Genomic DNA, 17868 nt, shown 5'->3' with positions numbered 1-17868 from the left:
GCTCACATTCATTTGTAGCTCAGTGGAGTCCTGCAGTTCGGTGGTTAGAGCACTCTCCTCGCAAGTGAGAAACCTGGGTTTGATTCCCAGCAGGGCGAAATGTTGGGCAAGTTTCTTTACTCCACACGCCTCTGTTTACCTAGCAGTAAGTAGGAACCTGGTTGTTCGATTGGTGGATTGCTTTTCCGGGAGTAATAATTCTTTGAAAAAAAATAAAAAATTGTAAATTGGTCACTTCAATCTACAATTGTTTGTGCCGCATTTCACTCACAAAACTTTACAGTCAATTCACTTTACAGTGTATTCTGTGAAGCACTTTGAGATGGCTCGAAGATGTGATAAGGGGCTATATGAAATGCAAGGATAATTTTTATTATTATTTATATAGAACCATAGAAATTTATGGCACAGAAGAAGGCCATTCGGCCTCCTGCATGACCCTCATGGCCTCCATTCCACAATTGGTGTCCACGCTTTCAGCCATTGTGCCCCAAAACTCTGGAACATTGTTCTTCTATCCCTTTGCCTTGCTTCCTGATCTTCAGATTGTGCCTGAAGACCTTTATCTTCGACCGTGCTTACTGTCATCTCCCTCTCGGCATTGCGCTCTGACACTGTCAAGTGCTCTGGGACTCTACTCTTCCTGAGGGGAGCTATTTAAATGCAAGTTGTTATTGTTCTTTCAGTACTGGCAACCTCATGTGCAATCCTTTCAATCCCATTTACATGCCCTTTCCTCATACCCTGTAGCTGACTCATTTCTTAGATATTTGTTGAATTCCCTCTTGAAGTCTAATATGGATTTTGCTTCAACCGTCACTAATGGCAGAGCATGAAACTTCCATTGAGCTGAACATCTACATCTTTCAAGTATGCTCGAAGCAAGAAGCTCCCTAGCACAGACCACTGGTGCATCTTGATAACTTCCTTAATTTTGACCGGGCTCCCCTTAAATCCACTGTCTGTACGCTTTCATTAGGTAAGGGAAATCTCCCAAGTCGGAGATCAGTGTTGGAGTGTATTAGTTCAATTTCCAATATTTGCAAAAATTTTTAGGAATTACTGCATATTAGCTCTCTTGCCTTCTACTTGGGTCAGTGTTACTCAAATAAATTCAAATAAATGTTGGAAGAAATGTAGATTAAATTTCTCCCAAAATAATTTTCTCTCAGTTATCATGCATTCACAATTTTATTTCAAACGCTACAGAAGTGTCAAATTAGCATTTCTAAATACACACAACACAATCAGAGTACATGTTTTCTGGAAAGGTTTGAGTGCACTGGCACTTTAAATGCATCTATCCACTCAGTTTCTTTGCAAAATCTCTATCACAATGGTGCTTTGCAGACACAATAAAATGACTTCTTAGAACCTTCTTGTGATGGTAGCAGATATACCTAATAAAATCAATTTTTTATAAGAATGTAGGATTGAAGAGCCTGCCTACAAGTATCAAGTACATTACATCAGCTCCATATTATTTTGCTGCCTTTCATCATTTCTAATATCTCACACATGGACAAAATGTAAAGAAATAGAGAAACCAGAGGCAGAGGTACCTTTCTGAATTAGATCTCACTCTTTTACAATATTATACATCAGCTAACAACATGGCCCAAACCACAGACCTTGGTGATGTGGTGATCAGAAATAAATTATTGTTTATTGAAGGTAGGTGTGCTTATGCTTGTTAACTAGTTCAGGTTTATCTGTACAACTATAATCCTAATTAAGCTGAATTGCAGAAGCTCTATCTAAGCATGATGTATGTTACGGGTAGCTGGTGTAAGTGTAGATAAAATGTTATGACAAAATGTTATGAGTGTTGTGTTAATTGTTGATGAACTGGTCCTGAGTTGGGCCCAAGGCCAGCCTGGTTAAACAATTATCAGGTGGGTGACCTGCACGTAACAGCCTGATGCAAAAAAAAGGAACCATTATAAAAAAGTATAGCTGAGCCACATCAGTTCAGTTGTTGGTCTGGAATTCAGTCCGAAGGTCTGAGTGTTCAGTTCAAGTTAGTGAGAGAGTAACTAAGGTTTATGCCCCTCCGGGAAACAGAACTACTGCAGATTTGGTGACTCGAGCAACTCAACTTTCAAAGGTTCCAAAGTTCCAGTCGCATCAGAACAAAATGAAGAAAAGAACAGACTTTGATGAAACAAGAATACAGCTGCAGCACACCTGAAAGAGATTCAACACTCGCTATCATTAGCATTTGCAAGCAAGAGAAGTTTGTCTGCTGCCTATGAACTTTGTTAATGTCACTTCAGTGACATGTTATACATGGACATAACTGTACATTATTGTCAATCATTACCCTGCCTATTATAACCCTGCTAATTGAATCAATGTAAATTGTATGTCATACGGATTTGGGTTCTTCTAAACAGAATAAGCTGGTATTTTCTGGCCACACCTTTTGACCCCAGATTTAAGAGTCATTCGTTGCACTGCTGGTTGGTGCCCAGGCTTCAACAGGGTGATGAATTCCACTCCTGTCCACACTTTCAAACCCAACAGTGATGTACATGCTGGGGACAAATGCTCAAGTTATGGCAGTTGAGCAATCGGTCACATATTTTTAATTTGTGCTCATTAAAGTGGTGAATTTTCTTGCTGGGAAATAAACAGTTTTATACTCTGGATAGCCAGAATCACGATCAAACACACCCAGATCATCCTTGAATGTACGCATGAAATTCAATTCCTCGTATTCTGCTCTAAGAATGCATCTTAAATTCAACCCCCACCTGAAGCACATAACAGAGGAGAGCCTGACACTAAGCGGGGGAGGGCGGGGGGAGGAGGGATCAAGGCGGAAGAATTGAGGGAGAGAGTTCCAAAGTTTTGGGGCATTGTGGGTGAAAGTACGACCAACCGATAATAATAATAATAATCCTTGCATTTGATATAGCGCTTTTTCACATCTTCTAGATATCTCAAAGCGCTTCACGGAATAGACTGTAAAGTGAATTGACTATATATTTGAGGGTGAAATGCAACAGCCAATTGTGCACAGCAGTGTCCCACAAACAGTCATGGATTGAAGTGACCAATTTATTAATGTTTTATTTTTCTTGAGGGATTATTATCAAGCGTGTGGAGTAAGGAAACTTGTCCAAAGTTTCACCCTGCCGGGAATCGAACTCAGGTCTATCGCTTGCAAAGCAAGTGCTCTAACTACTGAGCTACAGGACTCCTCAAGACTCTCTGATGGTGGAGCGGAGTGGACGAGCAACAAGAAGGAAACCAGAGGCAGCCGAGTGGAGGCGGTGGGTGGTGAAGTGGGGAGTAAGCAGTTCAGAAAAGTAGGCAGGTGCCAGGGCAAGAAGGGAGTTGTAGACAAGTGTGAGGATCTTGAAGTCAATCTGTTCTGTGATAGGGAGTCAGTGGAGCCTGGTGAGGACTGGTGTGATAGGTGTACAGAGTTTAGAGCAAGTGAGTGTATGGGTAGCAGAGATCTGAATTAGATTTTAAGAGTTGGATTTTGTGGATAGTGAAGCTGGGGAGACAGGTGAGGATGGTATTGGAATAGTCGAGTCGGGAGGTGACGAAAGCATGAACGATGGTTTCGGCTGCATTGTGTGAGGTACGGCTGGAGCCCTGGTCACAAATAGAATGTTATTTGTAACTTTAACTAAGGCCGTCTATGTACTATGGGTAGGGCGGAAACTAACTTGGAGAGGTTCAAACAGTGAGTGGCAGGAAAGGAAAGAGCGAAGCAGTTTAACAATTCAAGACACAATGATTTTGCTCCATTCATTACCAAAACACAGTTTCAGGATGGATAAGAGTGAACTTGTCAGATTTTTTTGAGGATGCAATGTGTCCATCCACTTTTTTTCCCACCCTCTCACAGTTTACTCAGTTACCTGTTAGCACTTTGTAAACATAGACTGAAAGCCTCAGAATGTGTTCATGTTAATAAGCTATTCACACAGTGACAAGAACATAGTTTCAGGTCATTTCTAAAGTGATGCTTTTAGATTTTTTCCCTTGAAGCATCACCTATTAAACTTGTTTTTAGCAAACAGGTTCTGCAAATTATCACGTGATGCACTACTTTCTGCACCAACTACTAGAACACGAAAAATCAATCCCTGTACTTTTTTCAGCACAGAGGAATTCAACTGTCGCTTTAATCATGGGCTGCATGCTGAATATTAATAATAATCCTTGCTTTTGATATAGCGCCTTATCAGGTCAAAGCCAATTGCGCACAACAGAGTCCCACAAACAGTCATGGATTGAGTCACCAATTATTATTTTTTTAAGGAATTATTACCCCTGGAAAAATAAATAACAACCGGGTTCCTATTTACTGCTAGGTAAACAGAGGCATGTGGATTAAGGAAACTTGCCCAACATTTTGCACTGCTGGGAATCAAACCCAGGTTTCTCGCTTGCGAGGCGGGTGCTCTAACCACTGAACTACAGGACTCCAATGATGGGCAACCTAGAGTGCCCAGGGCACCAGGCAGAGGAGACCATTCCACATTCTACGAGGACCGAGCCAGTTCTTTGGATAAGCTGAGTTCCCCCCGGCAGTACTTGCTGAGCTCTCTTCTACCAGAGAATTCTTACAACCATCTCTCAGCCAAAAGCTCACAGTAACTCGCAGTTTGGGCCATCTGATGAGGAATTGGGCTCCAAGCCCTTCCTCAGGCTGTACGATTCCAGAGAGTGTCTGTGCTAGAGCCAAGAGGGCTTATGCCCTCCCAGAGACCATCCCTCAATGCCCTGTAGAAAGCCTTTGCAGGTCAAGTTCAGTTAGGATGTCTTATGTCATGGAGGGCTTTGAGTCCAGATAGTTTGGTGGATCTTGGCCTGGGACACTTGAGTTCCAAGACTCAATGTGGAGCAGTGAAACAAGCATGTGATAAATATCTTAAAGAATTGGTATGCTTTTATTTTAAGATTCTCTGAAAACTCCCCCAAAAGCCCAGCAACACCTCTTTAAGCTGGTGAATGTGAAATGAATAAAGTATCTAGGTTCCTGACTTGATGCAGTGCAGTTATATTTTACAGACGGCCACTCCATGTGGAAGCATAGATTCACTCTCCTATCATCACACTAGGTGGTAAGAGATGTACTTGACCAAATATAGAACAAAACTTGTCACAAAGTTATGAGAATAATATTGTGTTTGTTTAAAAAAAATAAGAATCTTACATAAAGCCATGCTACTCCTTTAAGATATCACACAGTGGGTTTGCTGCTAGTTTGATTTTGAGTCAGTTAGCAAGCCTAGGCTTGTCACGCAGGATCTGCCATTCAGGCAGGCATTGTTTATGGAAAGAAAAATTGCATTTTTAGCATGATGACACAATACTAACTGGGTGTGTTCAGATCAAGTTCACTTTAATATTTCTGCAAACTATCTCTCCAATTTACCTTGGGTTGTACGACACAGTCACATACCAAACAATCTATTATACTGAAGATATTAATTACCAAATTTATAATTGATTACTGGAACCAGGTTACTTATGAGAAAATGGAAGTATAACATTTTAGCACAAGGAACCTAAAATATTGTCATTTATTTGATTAAGGTAAAGCTGGATTTTAAATATGGCCCATTCACATTGTACAGAAGCAAGAGCTAAATGATCGTTACTGTTTGCTATGATCGATGCCAGCAAAGACAGACAGAAAATGCTTAGCTGAAAAGGAAAAAGGGTAAAAAAAAATCATTATATTTGTCTATACTATAACGAAAAATACACTCTGAAGTGTGTTCCAAGGCAGTAAGAAATCTCAGGTTGCGACGACATTGATAAATTATTTAAATTTCACTCTTGCGTCTTGTGAGGTCATTCTAACCCTTGTTACACATTCCAGACTGTGTGTCAAGAACATAAGAAAGCATGGACTGAGAAAACAAGATTTGGCCATCAAGCCTGCTCCTTCCACAGTGCTTCTGCATTTGCTTACAAAAAACGTTACTACACTTTACAGTATATTCTGTGAAACACTTTGTAACATCTCAACAACATGACCAAGTAGTATGAAATGCAAAGATTATATACATACATATATACACACTTATAATATATACACCCATACATAAGGTGCACATCTCTGCAGGTTATCCTGGAGGAGTACAAATAGAGTACTCATCTATCCATAGGGATTTTAGCCTATAACCATTTTTGCTTACCTGGCAGTCTTTTAAATAGTGATTTATTACGCATTGAAATACCATAAACAACAATACGCAATAGACAGGAGCATTGCAACAGAATTAGGGTTGACTTAAACCTTCTAGCAGGGAGGGAGGTGAATATATTCCTCAATGTCTCACATTTCTCAAATGTTCAACTTTTGGTGACATTTTCTTTAATGGCCAATATTCTATAGTTCAACCTTTTGGCAGCATTTCACAGAGATTGTTTTCTGTTTTTCATTGTTCGTCTTTCACCCTGGAAATAATCCATCATTTCTCCTCATGCCACCAATCTCGAAAATAATGCAAATTGGGAAAACCATTTGCAATCCTGCTGGATCAGAACATTAGTGAACTGTTCAGATTAGTGTTCTCTTTGTGATTCTCTCAGGGCTCCAAGGTGCTACCCTGCTTGAAGGGCTCTATGTAAATGCAAGTTGTTGTTGCTATCTGGGAAGATGCTGACCAGAAATCACCTGCTCCCTGAAGAAGGGAAAATTAAGGAGCATCAACCTCCATTGCTCCAATAGAAGAGCATTGGAGGCTTGGCTCTCCAATCAGTCTGGAAATAGTCATGGAATTTGCTAAATAAGTACCACCAACTTTTTTTAAAAAAGTAACAATATTTGATATGAGCACATCCTAATGTCTACTGATTGAGAAAATCCTATTACTGTAGTAACTCACATTGCCAAGATCAGTAAATTTACTAACAATGATAGAAAAATCCCTGAGGTGTCCTACAAACAACCCGAGCATCATTAGACCCATCTCTAGCAGAGGTTCAACGACAGCTTGTTGAGCTCGTCTATGGCAGTTCTTATATAGCATGATTTGGTTCATTTAAATTACAGTCCATTTGGCTCTTAATCTAGGGGAGATTCAGATAGCATCGTAAAAACTGAACCTTCACAAGAGGGAGAGGAGGATAGAGGGAATATGGGAGGGAGCAAGGAGTGGGTGGAGATTCGTGTGGAGAAAAACACCGACAAAAACCAGTTTGGCTGAGTGGCTTGTTTCCTTGCTGCACATTCTTTGTGCAACTTTGTAGAAATTCCACCTGGGTCCAGATTTACTCTATCAATTTTAAACTGTCTAGAATTTGACAAATTCTTAAATATAGCTTTAGTTTTGATGCTGGTTTTCTGTCAGTTCTTTTATATTGACATGTCATTGTGTTGAATTGAAAGGTTATATACTTAATCCCCAATGGTTAGTGACATAAATAAAGCAAGGAGAAAACAGAGCCCATTCCAATTGCCCATCTGTAATACTGTAAACATTGTCCTCATGACTCATTCTTGGACATGCCTATTGGATATTATGGCAGGCAGATTTGGTTGCATTTTCATTTACTAATCAATTATAGCACTGCTAAAGGACTGAGCCCATGTAGAAGAAATCCCAATCTAAACCATTTTTATAACCCTCAATTTTTCTATTTGAATGAGTTAATAATTAATCTGCGTTGGAATAGTGTTCCTTTTTGCTGCTTTTTTCCCATTCAGAAGATGTCCATTAATTGGTTGCTACTGTACTCATTGGCAGTAGTTCCAGTTAAAATGTAACTTAATGTTCAGTATAATGATTGCCATTGTGTTCTCAACCACTGCAATCAAATTGCATGCTCAGTGCAGTTATTCTACCATAAGGCTTTACAATGCCGTTCTTATCAGAACATTTAACATTTATGCTAAAGTTGCCACATATTTAAATGATCAGATTTTAGAACATCTAATTAAACAAAATCGTTGCGATATTCCTCTCATTGTGTGACTGTAATCCCAATTGCTCTCGTCATTTTCGTGGAATTATCCCACACTGATGTGTACCAAGTAAAATACTCTTACCATTTATCTTTCTTTATAGGTATTGTTACTCAGTGTGTCGATAAACTTAATGCACCTTCATGATTTGCATGGTCAAAGCTAATTAAATCAGTGCCTTTTTAAACATTTTTATCGAAATCATCTTTATCAGTCTACAATACCACAATAATTTAAGGATCTCGCCATTGTCCAACTGACGCCTTGGATAAACAAAAAACAAGGAGCAGAGAGAGCTGCAGATGCTGAGAGTGTCCTGCAAGATGCTGAGATAATGGCAGAGAATTTCAGTCAGCAATCATATGCAAAATAGCAGCTCCAATCATGAATATAGCAATGCAGCACAAACACATTCAAAGACTTGTTTCTTAGATATCTGAACCCACCATCCAAGGCAATGATTGCCAGTGAGGTTACTCTAGGATAAAGCACATACAGAGTCTAGTACTGAAGTACAGTTTTACCAGTTTTAATAGACTATTTAATTCAGTGTCCTGAGGAGAAACATAACAATCATTTCAACAAACAAAATGAAAACAAACCCAGGTTTGTTACACAATATGTGTAATCAAATCCAAACTTGAAACAAGGTAGGCTTTTTGGCAATGGAATTTCTGGTATGCCACATTAATTATTTGTTATTAAATCCATTTAATAAAACCTCACTGTGCCAAGTACAATCAATCATTGCAACATATTGTAATACAATATGCTTCACAAAAAGTTTTGAGCACGTTTGATAAGAATTTTTGCAGTTTCAGACCACTGATACAGTGTATATAAAATTAAAATGCCTAAATATTACCTTGAAGATATTGCTTAATAAGATTGAGTTCATTTATATTTTCTTAAAAGCCACTCGTTGTATAATAAATATTAATAATAATACTCACAATTACCATATTGAAATGTTGCAAAGCGCTTTCCAGAGTTTTCTATAAATTGTATTTGAAGACGAATGTGGTAGCCAATTTGTGTACAATAATGCCCCACAAACAGCCAGGAATAAGTATTTTTTTTAAATCTAGAGGATTATTGGCTTGGACAATTATACAAATTAGATAATATTTGTTTTAAGGCAAATTAGATAGAATTCTTTTAGCAGCTTTTTCATTAGGAAATTATATTGTGGGATACAGTATATAATTTGGGACATGACATGTGCATGCGACTGCCAGGATGGTGTAAGATGAACTGGGTCTTCTTTCGTCTAGCAATTCTTATGTTCTTAAGGCTAAAGAGTCCCTTCTCTTTTTGAATAGTAACATGGGTCCTGTTATGCCCACTTGAATGCCAGAAGAGATCTGAGTTTAACATCTCATCAAAATGACACCACCAATGATGCAGTGCATCCCGATCAATGCATTGAAGTTTCAGTCTAGATTATGAGCTCAAAGTAAGTCCCAATATAGGGTTTGAACTGAATCTGTCGGTAGAAAGGTGACTTATTCCATACATAATTATTACATATGCTTGACTTGAACTCAACCTGCTGCTTGGAGGTCAAGTCTCAGCCATTCAAACTATTCATTATTTCTTCAACTAGAAATCATTCACTAGATTTGTGAATTAGCAAAGGTAAATACTATACAGCCTGTATAGTCCTCAAAGTGGCATATAGAAAAAAATATCTTACCTGCTGACCATCTTCCATGCCATTACTGGCAAACTCAAAAACAAGCTCACTTTGTCCAACTGCTGCAGCCATATCAGGGCATTCCTTGTTCCTTAGAAACAGATCAAGCGCTTCACTCAACAGCACAGTAATCTCAGCCAAAGGTCTTTTTCATTCAAGGGTATCAACACTCATCAAACAGGTACCATTTCAGTAAACTTCAAAACCAGCAAAGAAGGATTATAAAATGCCTTTAAACTTTGCAGAGTGAGGAAGAATTCAATCCCTGATACTGTTCCTGTATTCAGTGGTTTCTTCTGAACATCAAGATATTCAATTCTGTGGAGAAGAGAAAAACAATCCTGTTACATTATAGCAAGTTCATTTCAGACCATTAAATGACTACAAAATGGCACTATATCACATATTTGGCAGTTTCCTTTAGTCTCTTGTGCATCAGCTGTGAAATCAACTGAAGTTTACAGAATTACTCTGTACCAGAGAAAGCTTGTTCAAGTCAAATAACTCACAACCAGAACAATAACGGTGTTTTTCTATGTAATGTTTTTACCAATGTCAGGTCTTTTGAAACAAACCCCAGACCTTCTCAGCAGTTCAGCACTAGATCCTCTCATACTTTTGTTTCACAAAACAGCTTTTAGCTTATTTCTGCTGTTTCGTTATCTCTACCGCAACCTTGCAAGAAGCAGGAAGGAAGCAGTATTGATCGCGTCATGGTAAACCAGAAAATGCAAACAAACATTCTCCATGGACCTATGCTAGCAATACAACTCTGCACCGAAAACAAAATGCTAAACACTGGCTAATGTTTAAAACTTTCCTTTGGTCAACAGACAAAATGTAAGATGGTTTCAGCTTGTACAAATAAGGCTAAACTAATTTCCTGCACAATGTTAATGGTTAACCAGTTGATTTGATGAATTATATCCGTTGTTTTTATATCTGACATTCTAATAAAATACAATGGTATCACAAGTATAGAATAGAATAGAGGGGTATAGGTGAGGCGAATAGGAAGGTTGGGAACTCATGTGGAGTACAGACATCAGCACGGACTAGTTGGGCGGAAGAGCCTGTTTCTTTGGAGTATCACTCTATGTCGCTAATGTATCAATTTACTCAATAGGAGTACAACCACACTGATAGCTTACTGTACAGGATTAATGTGAAAGGAGGAATTTTTTTATCCAGTACAGAGTTAACAGAATAGTCTAAATTTGCTAAATAGTGCAAGGTATGTGCAAACAAATGTATACACAGGAAGTTACAGGCAGTTGAGTAATTGTTTTCATTGGTTGTTAGTCACATGATTAAGAGCACCTGTGAATTCCTCTGCACTTACACAACTTGCAAATTGTACCCCGACAACTGACAACAACAACAACAAAAACAAAATTACATTTGAAAAGCACCTTTCACATTGGGGGATGTCCCAAGGCGATGGACAGACAGAGTTACGGATCCAAGCTGGGGGTTGGGGAGGATGGTGGGGGGGGGGGGGGGTGAAGCAGGGAAGTCGAAAGCATGGTCGAAGAGGAGGTCTTGAACGTGGCAAGGGAGGGGCGAGACGGAGGGACTGCGGGGTGGAGTTCCAGAGGGTGGGGGCAGAGTGGTGGAAGGCCTGCACACCAATAGTGGGGCAAGCAAGGCGGGGATGTGATGCAGGCCGGAGCCCGCACTGCGGAGGGAGCAAGCAGGATGGTAGGGGATTAGGAGGTTGGAGAGGTTGGGGGGAGCAAGACCATGGAGGGCTTTGAAGGTGAGGACCAGGATCTTGAACTGTATCCTCTGTGTGATGGGACGCCAGTCGAGTTGGGGAAGGATGGGGATGATAGGGTCACTGAGCCTAGTGCGGGAGAGGACACAGGCTGCAGAGTTCTGGATGATCTGCAGCCTGTGGAGGGAGGAGTTGGGGAGGCCGACAAGCAGTGAGTTTGCATAGTCGAGCCTCGATGTAATGAAATCATGTATGAGGGTTTTGGTAGCCTGCGGTGTGAGACAGTGGCGGAGCCGGACGACGTTGTGGAGGTGGGAAAAGACAGAGCGAGTCGTGGTGCAAATGTGGGGTAGAAAGGATAGTTGAGGGTCAAACAAGACCCCAAGGTTCCGGACTGGCTTAGTAAGGTGGAGTGTTTAACCACGGATGGTGATACTGTCAGTGCCTGAGGTGAGGAGGCGCTGACGGGAGTCAATCAGGAGGGTCTCGGTCTTGTTGACGTTCAACTGAAGAAAGTTAGCTCTCATCCAGGGCTTGATATCTGACAGACATTCTTTCAGGACAGCAGTGGTCCTGGAGTCAAGGGTGGAGGCAGAGAGGTAGAGTTGGGTGTCATCCGCATACATGTGGAAGTTGACTCCATGTCTGCAGATGATGTCACCAAGAGGCACTGACCAGGCAATTCAATCTTTCTGCATTTGTGTGAAGTTCACCCCAAGTGCTGCTGCTTTGGTATATCTGAAAATACTGTTCTGGTTTATACATTCTTTATCTGAACTCTAAGGCAAGATTTCTGTGGTATATTTTCAAAGCTCAAGAATCCCAGCTTCGCCAGTTGTTCCTCATTGCTCAGTTCTCTAACAATTGGGAACATTTCTGTTACTCTCGTCTGCATTGCATATAGCACCTGTTTGCTCATTATGTTAGATGTGGTTTAATTTTACACTTGAAACTGTTTCACAATCAGATTATACAAGGGAAACGAATACCAAGTTTATTCCACTCATTCGTAATGCCTTTACAGCTGTGTCGAGAGATGGGGAGGTGTGTTGGTCTCCCTGAGGTTGAACTAGCTCCAAAGAGACACTTGGCAAAGCCACATAGATTTGCAGTAATGTAAAACATTATTGAAGACTTAACAATCTTTCTTGTCTAACAATGAAACAGAAAGGTGTGCATCTGTTCTCCTCTCTGCAAGCTATCACCCTAAATGTTAACAAAACGCAAAATACTGCAGATGCTGGAAATCTGAAAACAAAAACAGACGTTGCTGGGAACACTCAGCAGGTCAGGCAGCATCTATGGCGAAAGGAAAGTGAGTCAATGTTTCCGGTCCACAACCCCTCATCAGAACACTTGGGCAGAACACCACATGACCCAACCCAAGTGTTCTGACGAAGGGTCATGGACCCGAAACGCTGACTCAGCTTCCTTTCTCCATAGATGCTGCCCGACCTGCTGAGTGTTCCCAGCGACTTCTATTTTTGCCCTAAATGTTAAGCCAGTCTAAACCAAACTAGGATTGTTACATATACCAATGTTGTGGAATAACTTCTGATATTGTTACACACAAACATTAAGTAATGCTTCATTAGAGGCAAATCTTCAGGTTTTCTCACACATGGAATAAACTGTACATTACATTGTTTCCACATTGGTGTTATCTATTTGAATAAATAACTTCGCAGTCCTTATCCATAGTATTTTCCATGCTAGAGTCCATTATCAAACATGTGGCCTGATGTGAGCAATAATGTAACAGGCCATGATTGAACTACCAACACAAGAAAAGCCAAACCCCCATGTTTACATCAGGAAATACAAGAGCTCATTAATCAGTGTCAGTCCATACTACAACAACTTGCATTTACGGAGGTTCCTTCACCTGAATTGTGTCTTGGAGGCTTAACAATGGTATGGTTTGACGCCACGCTGGAAAGAGAAGGGAGGTGACTGAAGGCACATTCGACGAGGAAAGTCTTCAGTTGTGATCTGAAGATGTGCAAAGGGGGTGCAAGATGGTGGCATTGAGGCAGAGAGTTCCCGAGATTTGGGACATCATGGTTGAAAGCACAGCCACCAATGGTAGAGTGAAGGGGACAAGTGACACGCATAAGTCCTGAGCCAGCTGAGCGGAGGCGGCGGGCAATGTAGTGGGGTGTGAGCAGATCAGAAAGATAGGGAGGTGCTAGGGTGTAAGATGAAGCTTCAATCTGTGCTTGTTCTACCTGCGGCATTCGCTCCTAGACAGTCCTGCCAGCTGGAACTCTGCCCGCTTTATACAGCAAGCAAAACATACTTGACTTGCTGAACTAGAATTATTCAAGACTGCATTAGATGACAGGAAATCTGTGGTTTCCCTGTTAATTCTCACTGCAATGGCGCCAAGCCATCATGTCCTGTCAATCACCAACAGGATGAACCTCAGTTCTTGGTCAAGTTCTGTAACGCCACTTAATAAAAGACAAACATCACCCCTCTGTACACCAACACTTCTGTCAATAATCACTTTGCTCCATATACTTATACACAGTATCAAATTACTCACTTTAAATTTAAAATGTGACAGGCACAGCCATTTGATATGATGGCAGAGTTAATCAAAAACATGTTGGAGCGGCTTTTTTTAAAAAAAAACACCTCAGGGAGGTGCTGAACTGGTTGTCAGAGCTCAAAACTGTTCAGAGTTATAGGGGTAAATACAAATTAGATCTAAGCTCTGCCAATGAGGGTGGTGCCAAATAGAGGCTGCAACAACTCCATATATGGCAGAGGAATACAGAAAACCTTCGCTCCAGACGGCAACACACTTTCAAGTCATGAAAACATCATTCGCCTCCAATGATTCAGTTACTATTATGGGCACTGTGTGATCAAAGAAAAACAATCATTTCTGAGTGGCTCAATGGTGCGATGTTAAAAGATTCATGGGTGTGATTTCCCCAAGGTGATTGGCGGTACATTTACAGCTGTTTGTACTGTCTATGTATCAGCTTCGGGCCAAACTGTGAGTTTTTCCCCTCAGTGGTGGAAATAAACAAATTAAATAATGTAATATTTGATTCATGATCTCAATAATGCAATAATCAAGTTTATCTGGGAGAGGTTAAAAAGCAGAGCAATTCTGATCTAAAGGGATTCAAGCTTTAAGACTTTGTTCTTTTTCTCCTCTGTGCCTTTCTTTTTTGCTGTGATATTCTTCCCGTTGCTGACACTCCAAATACCCAACTGGGGGAATGCTGTAATAATAATAATCCTTACATTTGATATAACGCCTTATCATGTCTTCCAGATGTCTCAAAGCACTTCACAAAATTTACTTTAAAGTGAATTAACTGTATATTTTGTGGACGAAACACGGAGGGAGGCCAATTGCGCACAGCAATGTCTCACAAACAGTTGTGGATTGAGTGACCAAATTATTATTTTTTTTAAAAAGGAATAATTACCCCAAGAAAAGCGATCTGGGTTCCTACATACTGCAAGGTAAACAGAGGTTTGTGGAGTAAGGAAACTTGCCCAGTGTTTCGCCCTGTCTAGGAATCAAACCCAGGTCCTCTCACTTGTGAGGCGAGTGCTCTAACCACTAAGCTACAGGATTCCACAATGTTGAAGGTACCAAAGATCCATCTACTTATTCTTGTAGATGCTGAACATCTCACATGACACGAATGGAAAAAAAGAAGTTTCTCTTGTTATCCGAGTGAACAATTTTATAGATTAAATGATCATTTACTTCACAGTTGTTTGTGGGATCTTGTTGCTTATCCAGCACTTTGGGATATCCTCCTGATGTGAAAGAAGCTACACAAATGTAATTTGTTAATTTGTTGTTGTGTGTTTGTTCCATTTGTTGGTAAAATTACACGCCTTGGTCATGTGAGTTTACACTGCTTCAGCCACTCCTTATAAACATTAAAATGTTGATTACACACCAATCCTCTGAGAGGAATCCTTTCTATATGGCAGATAATCAGGATTCACTAAATAGGTCCAACAAAACAAACACTCACATAATAACAATCTCATTATTGTTCACACACAAAAGTTGAAAAACTATATCAAAGTACATGTGATGAACTATCTGAAACAAAGTAATAGTTTCCTCCAATGCACAATGCCTCCCTCCAGGGATCACCTTGATTCACCAACTATTCACCTTCTCTGACTCGTGTCTGAATAAACCAAAGTTCCCACAGTAAAACAATCATCAATATTCCTATCAAAACGCAAAACACTGCAGATGCGGGAAATCTGAAACAAAACAGAAGGAAAGTGAGAGAAAGGAGAGAGAGTCAATGTTTTGGGTCCACGTCTGAGGCTACTTACAAAGTTGTATCAGGCCATAACTATACAACAAGGAATCATCAGAACTGTACAACAAGGAATCTGACGAAGGGTCATATCCCAAAACGTTGACTCACTTTTCTTTCTCCAGAGATGCTGCCTGACTTGCTGAGTGCTCCCAGCGACTTCTGTTTTTCATCAATATTCCTATGATGTATATCAGTCATAGTTTCCAACAAAGATGACATAGCATCCAAACAAATCAATGAATATGCTTACCTCCCAGTAAATGTACAAATCCTATTCTGTCATATCCATTCTGGGGATTGCCTCTAATTTACCTTTTTGGTTCGAGGCCACATACAAAGTTGCATCAAGCCATAAGCCATCTGCCACAAGCACAGATGAAATTATGTTTTCACTGCAACGCTTTTGCTGAAATCCAAGAAACAAAGATACTCCCCTGGTGATTGACTGCAGTGTGGCAAAAGAGAGGCAGGAGGAAGAGAAGAACATAAGTGGGTTACAAACTCAAACAAGAACCAAAAAAAAATACAAAAGGAAAAGCAAACAAAAGAATACATTCAAACTGAAGGAAATTTGATTTTGGCAAGGAATGATACAGAAGAAACGGAAGATGCAGAAGGAAGGTAAGGAAATGGAAGGACATTTCATCTGATTTTATGAATTTATATTCTCTTCCACTCAGTCCTAATAGCTGATTAGATTTCAAAGCTAATCATTTATCCACTGAGTGAAGGCAGTGCAAAAAATGCCAAAAAGCACTTTAACCCAATTGCAAAGTACAAACCTACAGTTCAGATTACTTACAATAGGCCCTCATTAAACTCACTGGATTGCAGCTTTACTACTATTCTGTTGGCTGCTCCTGCCGACTCTACTCCGATAGAAGACAACTGCTGTTTGAATATGTTTTGAAATCAGTTTCACCTTTGGTAAACAGAGGTTTGTGGAGAAAAGAAACTTGCCCAAAGTTTCGCCTGCCTGGGAATCAAACGCAGGTCTCTCACTTGCGAGGTGAGTGCTCTAACCACTGAGCTACAGGACAAATCCTAAATGGTAACACTTTCTCTCTGCTGTTTGCTCTCATTATCATATCAATTGAGTTTAAAACCCTCGTTATACTCTATCATCCTCACAAAGAAGAGAATTTAGTTACTATATGAAGCATTGGATGCCTTGTACTCATCTCCATTTATTATGCAAAGCTTCATATTGCATTTCCACGTTTCTTGACATACTAGTAATAAGTCTTAGAGACAAACACACATTCCACATATGCATGAATGAAGAATGAAGAATGCATTTCTGTCTCTGGAGGCATGTGCCCTGCTTATTTATTTCCAGAAAGTAAAAGCCACAGGTTGCCAACAGGAACTGAATAGCCTGCTCTTGTAAGCATTGTCTACCAAGCTTCATGCTGCTTGTCCAGCTAGGAACCATTAAAGTTTTGACTTTCAGGGTAAACAGCATCTGAGAGAGAAGAATCCCTGTCTCCAATGACTAGTCTGTCCCTCCAAGTTCAGCCAATGAGCGAGGCTGTCAGGTCTATCATTAACAATGTCGTGGAGCACTGCAGACCTGCCTGGTTCAGAAACGTGCTATAAAGACTGCTACAAAGGATCAACATAATTCCAGTATTACATCGCCAGGCACATCACTTTGAAGTCAGCTCAACTCTTATCTTCCCGCTTACCTTCCCCGTCACCCGAGGTTAGCTGGTCATTTGACATTCGACAAGTACAGGTTTGATACCTCACTAGGTGAATAGCAGGTACCAGGAACTCATTACAAGCATTTTTTAGCAACACAGGTCAACTTGAAACGAGAATATTGATGACATCCTCCTGCCCACAGCTCAGGCATAGATTCCGACCCATTAATTGATGATTCCATCATTTGGTTCTAAATCCAGTCGGAAGAGCAGGCAGCAACAACAACAAATTACATTCGCATAGCACCTTTCACGTCAGGAGGATGTCAATGAATATCAATCAAGATGGATTCCAAGCCCTGATTCACAAACCTGGACCCAAGCTAACACCTTCCAGCAACTGCTGTTCTAAGTCTCAGTGTTTTCTCTTCAGCTGTCAAACAGGCCTAGATTTTATTAGGCCTGTAAACAGCAGTTGCCTCAGTTTCAAGATCGATTTAAAAGTACAGTAAAGAGCAAAAACTTCTGTTCATAAGAGTTTACCTTGTTTC

General features: G+C 40.3%; 1 protein-coding gene across 3 annotated transcripts in view; it reads right to left on the bottom strand.

The window, feature by feature from the left end:
* Window positions 1–17868, bottom strand: part of LOC103178621 (ETS-related transcription factor Elf-1) — a 78358-nt gene that overhangs the window by 41836 nt on the left and 18654 nt on the right. Inside the window, exons 1-2 of one of the 3 annotated variants that reach the window (XM_007893459.2) lie at window positions 10189–10250; window positions 9639–9956 (exon numbers count right to left, since the gene is read on the bottom strand). In XM_007893459.2, the coding sequence (XP_007891650.2) occupies window positions 9639–9710 (72 nt within the window). In that variant the 5' untranslated portion in view covers window positions 9711–9956; window positions 10189–10250. Of the gene's footprint in view, window positions 1–9638; window positions 9957–10188; window positions 10251–17868 lie in introns of those variants that run through there. The other 2 variants (XM_007893462.2, XM_007893460.2) reach the window with 2 other exon arrangements.

This window comes from Callorhinchus milii, unplaced genomic scaffold (assembly GCF_018977255.1).
Source record: "Callorhinchus milii isolate IMCB2004 unplaced genomic scaffold, IMCB_Cmil_1.0 Scaffold4, whole genome shotgun sequence".
NCBI classification, from domain to species: Eukaryota; Metazoa; Chordata; class Chondrichthyes; order Chimaeriformes; family Callorhinchidae; genus Callorhinchus; species Callorhinchus milii.
The sequence above is the reverse complement of the archived record's forward strand: the minus strand, read 5'-3'. Positions and strand labels throughout refer to the sequence as shown.